General features: G+C 61.7%; 1 protein-coding gene across 1 annotated transcript in view; it reads left to right on the top strand.

Moving 5' to 3' along the window:
- Nucleotides 1–4,902, top strand: part of TSNARE1 (t-SNARE domain containing 1) — a 161,381-nt gene that overhangs the window by 19,356 nt on the left and 137,123 nt on the right. Inside the window, exons 3-4 of the mRNA XM_011938228.1 lie at nt 964–1,113; nt 2,314–2,832. Of these exons, the coding sequence (XP_011793618.1) occupies nt 964–1,113; nt 2,314–2,832 (669 nt within the window). The remainder of the gene's footprint in view (nt 1–963; nt 1,114–2,313; nt 2,833–4,902) is intronic.

Below are 4,902 nucleotides of genomic sequence, written 5' to 3' on the forward strand. Positions count from 1 at the left end.
CTAGTGTCACTTCTCTGAGGGTTGCAGGAAGGGCCTTTTCCAAGAGCTGCTGCTTCAGGCGCTTGGCTCAGGGATGCAGCCCTGGGATCCATTGTGCTGACCTGGCCCTGGAGGCCACGGACATGGCCAGAAAGCGCTTCTGAGCCAGCAGCATCCTTGTTACCTACTGGGACGTGTCCCGGGAAGAACAGATTGCAGACAGGCACGTGGGGTCCGGCTTCGGAGGCCTCACTCAGCCTGGCGCACATGCGTGTCTTTGACTCTGGGGTGCCGTGGATCGAAAGGCACATTGTGGTTCCGGAGATGTTAAAATGCTTTTATGAGGTGCATCTGAGGATCAATGAATTTCAGTGAAACGTGTCCTGAAATGTTTTGTGAACAATGGAAAGAATTAGAGAAAATTATGATGCGTTCTGTGTAGGGCCCAAACACGTGTGGGGGCTGGGAGCCGGGAGAGGTGGAGCACGTGTCTCTGCCTCCGCAAAGCCCAGTGGGGACAGCAGTGTGGCTTTGCTTTTCATCTCCCATACGCTACGGAATGACACTTTTATAAAATGCAGTAGAATGATTCTGAGTGCGGAGGTCGCAGCAATTTCGAATCGCCTTAAACGATGCTGGAGCCACACTTCCCGTTTTGTACTTTGTTGCTGACTGGTAATAGCTGTCTAGGGCTTAATCTGTGGCTACCCCTGCAGGCCCTGGGGGTTGTATGCTAGTTTGCAGTCACATTTCAGAACTCGTTCAGAGAAAAATCCGGAACACCTAAAGTTCTGAACTCCTTGCTGGCATTCAGCAGAAGGGGGATGATCCAGAGGATAGAGCAGGCAGGGAGGGCTTCCTGGAGGAGGAGCCCTGAGTGGAGCATCTCAGGTCCTGGGCGTCTGCTGTCCGTGCGTGGGCGCCTGGCACTGCCAGGAGCGCCCTGAGCTGAGAGTAATCGTGACTGTCCCTTGCTGTCCATAGAGTGCGCTAGATGTTGGACCGAGTATGGAATCCGCCATTTCCCCTGCCCGTCGCCAGAGAGCAAGCTGCAGAACCCCTGTGTGGGGAAGGACGGGGAAGGTGATTTGGGGCCGGCGGGCACGCCTATTGTCCCAAGGGCCAGGAAGCGAGGTACTTCACTCAAGACGCTGGGTCTGGGGGTCCTGGGAAGGCGGCTTGGAGATGCAGGTGCGGAGGAGGGCAGGGTCAGCAGGCAGGAGCTGCAGGGAGGAGGCGGGGCCAGGAGGTGAGGGGCTTGTGTTCCCTGCCCCCACCAGGCTTCCCCTGAGTAGGGCCAAGGGTGCAGCCAGCCCAGACAGGCCACAGGATGGAAGTTGCATGATGGCCAGAGCTGGCCAGCCCTGTAGGGTCAGGAGTGAGCAGGGGTGCTCCCGCCGGGGGCTTTGGACCTGCTCACGTGGCTCCTCACCCCCAAGCCCGACCGTCCTTGTGCAGTGGGCTGGCGAGGGGTGGCAGGGTGCTTGGTGTGGTTTGGCGAAGAACAGGTGCGGTGACCTCTGCGGGTATCCTGGTGGGCTTCCCTCCTGGTGGAGAGGCCCCTCCAGGTGCTTCTGGGATGTCAGGCCCCTGGTGAGAGGCCTGCACTTGAGTGCTCTTCCCTGGGGCTCAGGCATGCCACACCAGGGAACCTGCAGTGTCGCGCACTGCCCCTGCCTTCAGGAAGCTGGTCGGGTTAGTGAAAAAGCTCATATGTGAGCAAAGACGCAGAGACTTGTCACTGTGGCCAGCGCAGCCCTGTTCCCTTGCAGGGTGGAGGACTGTGGAGGCAAAGGATGGCAGGGGGGTGAGGCTGCCGACCAGGCCACCACGTCCCCACCAGCCTCGGCCCAAGTGCGGGAGGGGAAGCTGAGGCCGGTGCTCAGGGGCTCTTAGTTGTGCTGCGGGCAGGTAGGCAGGAGCCTTCCAAAATGGCAGCTGGAAAGCTGTCCCCAGGTGAGGGCTGATCCCAGGAGCAGCCCAGCCCTGGCCTGAGGGCAGGAGAGGGTCCAGGGCTGCAACCTAGCCTGCCTGGCTCCCGCACCCCTGTGGTGCCTGCAGGGGCAGGCAGGGCTAGTGGTGTGCTGTCTTGGAGATGGGGCACTGTGACCCAGAAGCCACGTGCTTGCTGACGGCACCCGGTGAGGCAGTGTCAGGGCCAGGGGATCGTGGGCCCAGGTCTCTGGACACCCAGCAGGGAGGGGTGGTGGTCAGGACCAGGCAGCCATGTCCAGAAGCAGCAACCAAAGAGGAGGTGCCCTAGGGAGCTGCTGCTGGAGCTGCTGCCTCCACAGGCCCAGGGCCTTAAACGTCCACCTTTTGGTGCCTTTCCAGGGCCTGGGGTTGCCCCTGAAGGCAACCGGATGCCGGAGCCCACCTCATCACCCACCACATCACCCACCACTGGTCCGAGGAAGGACTTGGCTGCTGGGCCCCATGGCCGGATGGCGGGGCCCAGCGCTACCCGGGCCAAGAAGAGGAAGCCCAACTTCTGCCCGCAGGAGACTGAGGTGCTGGTGTCCAAGGTGAGCAAGCACCACCAGCTGCTGTTTGGCACGGGGCTGCTGAAAGCCGAGCCCACTCGCAGGTACCGCGTGTGGAGCCGCATCCTCCAGGCCGTGAACGCGCTGGGCTACTGCCGCCGTGACGTCGTGGACCTGAAGCACAAGTGGCGGGACCTGCGAGCTGTCGTGCGGCGCAAGCTGGGCGACCTCCGGAAGGCGGCCCATGGCCCTAGCCCCGGTTCCGGCAAGCCCCAGGCCCTGGCCCTCACGCCTGTGGAGCAGGTGGTGGCCAAGACCTTCTCTTGCCAGGCCCTGCCCTCTGAGGGCTTCGGTCTGGAGCCGCCCAGAGGTGAGTTCGTTGCCCAGCTCACCTCGCTAGGGCATCACTCTGTCCAGCAGGAAGGTGGGGCCCATTTTGGCCATGTCACCCTGCATCTTCCTCCACAGCGCCTTCCTCTCCTCCTCTCCTCCTCCTCCCCCCCTCCCCTCCTCCCCTCCTCCCCTCCTCCTCTTCCCCCCCACTCTCCCCGTCGCCACTGTCTCATCTCGAGTGTTCTTGTTCATTCATCCTTTGCCCCATGCACTCTTCACTCGTCTATCCACCCGCCCATCTGTGCATTCAGCCAATATATATTACGTATAAAGGGAGCATTAGTCAATTTTGTCTCCCTGGTTGGTGGTTGACTTGGCCTCTCCCTCACCCCATCCTAGAGTGGAGCCGAGCACGCAGACAGGCAGGACAGAGTTCTTCTGTCACTGTCACCCAGTCACATGCTGCCACCATGGCCGTGGTGAGAAGGGCATTTGCTGTTGCTGCCTGGGATAGACACACGTGCTGAGAATCAGGGGTTTCTAGCTGTGCTGACGCTTCCCACAGCCACGCGTGCCCGTGTTCCTCCTGCTGTGCTCTGTGCTACTCAGGAGAGAAAAAGCTAGCTGCAACTTACTAAACTGGTTTTCTGACCTGGGTTTCAGCGCCGTGGTTTGAAACATGCTGCTCTGTTACTGTTTTTAACACCCAGAAGAGGCCTTCCTACAGGCTGTGCACCCCGTGGCGTCAGGGTGAGCGGGCTGAGACCTGTCTGCTCAGAGCTAGAGCGGGCCTTCCGTGGACCCCGAGGCCGAGGCTGCGGCGGAGCCCCTTTTCCCAGGGAGAGCATTGCTCTGTTGCTGTCTGATGGGCGAGGGAGGTCCACAGAGGTCAGCGTGGGCCCAGGGTCTCAGCTCCTGCTGTGGTGGGCCCGGACAGGTGCTGGGTGTAGGCAGGGCGTCTGAGCTTCTGCTGTGGTGGGCCTGGACAGGTGCTGGGACAGATGCCCGGACAGTTGCCTGGACAGGTACTGGGATGGGTGCTAGGTGTAGGCGTGGCATCTGAGCTCCTGCTGTGGTGGGCCCGGGTAGGTACTGGGACAGGTGCTGAGCGTAGGCACGGTGTGCTGAGCTCCTGTGGTGGGCCCGGGCAGGTGCTGGGACAAGTGCTGGGCATAGACACGGCGTGCTGAGCTCCTGTGGTGGGCCCAGACAGGTACTGGGACAGATGCTCGGACAGTTGCCCAGACAGGTGCTGGAACAGGTGCTGGGCGTAGGCACAGCGTGTGCTCAGGCCTCTTGACTGTTGCATGAGGCCGTGCTGCAGGAGAGCTGGAAGAGGAGGGCAGCAGCCTGGTTCCCACACTGGATTCCAGCTGTGGGTCATGAGGCTTCCATCCTGCTGTGGAAGCTGCCTGGTGATGGATAGGCCCTGCCCTGAGACTGGATGGGTCCCGAGAGCACGGGGCTGCAGTGGGCCAAGGTTCCCCTCAAGACAGTGACTGGGATCTGCCCCCACACCCGAGCGAGTGTGGAGCTGACAGTGTCTGGAAGAGATCTGAGCAAGTGCTCCCAGCCCCACCTGGACAGGCAGACCTCAGCAGGCATCTCTGGTCACGGGTGCTGCAGCCTCCTGCCCAGCCCCAGGATGAGGTAGTAGGCAGTGGCAGTCCCGGCACCGAGCCAGCCGGCTTTGCTGCAGGAGCTTGCTCGAGCTTGACTGTTTCAGCTTGAGGAGAGTCTTTACGGGACAGCCCTTCCTCTTGGCACAGTTGGGGGCCGTAGGGGAGCCCCTCTCTGGCTGTCAGTGGGATAGCTGGCCCCAGGGCCTCCCCGTTGCTCTGTGTCCGAGGACAGGTGTTCCTGTCTCTGGCAGCTGCTGCAGTGGCTCAGTCGCCCCCGCAGTGGGGTCAGCCCGTATTGTGGGCGGCCGGCAGGGCCTGGGACTGGGGTGACACAGAGCACTGCTGTCGTGGGCTGTGGGCTGCTTGTCTCTGGCTTTTACGTGAAGAAGGCCTCCTGCCCTCCTCACAGGGATCGGGTGGGTTTCCTGGTGCTGCCAGGGCTGGGGGTGCTGAGTGAGCCGGTGGCTGTGCTGGGCACTGGGTAA

The sequence above is a fragment of the Colobus angolensis genome, unplaced genomic scaffold, assembly GCF_000951035.1.
Source record: "Colobus angolensis palliatus isolate OR3802 unplaced genomic scaffold, Cang.pa_1.0 Scaffold17, whole genome shotgun sequence".
In the NCBI taxonomy this organism is placed as follows: domain Eukaryota; kingdom Metazoa; phylum Chordata; class Mammalia; order Primates; family Cercopithecidae; genus Colobus; species Colobus angolensis.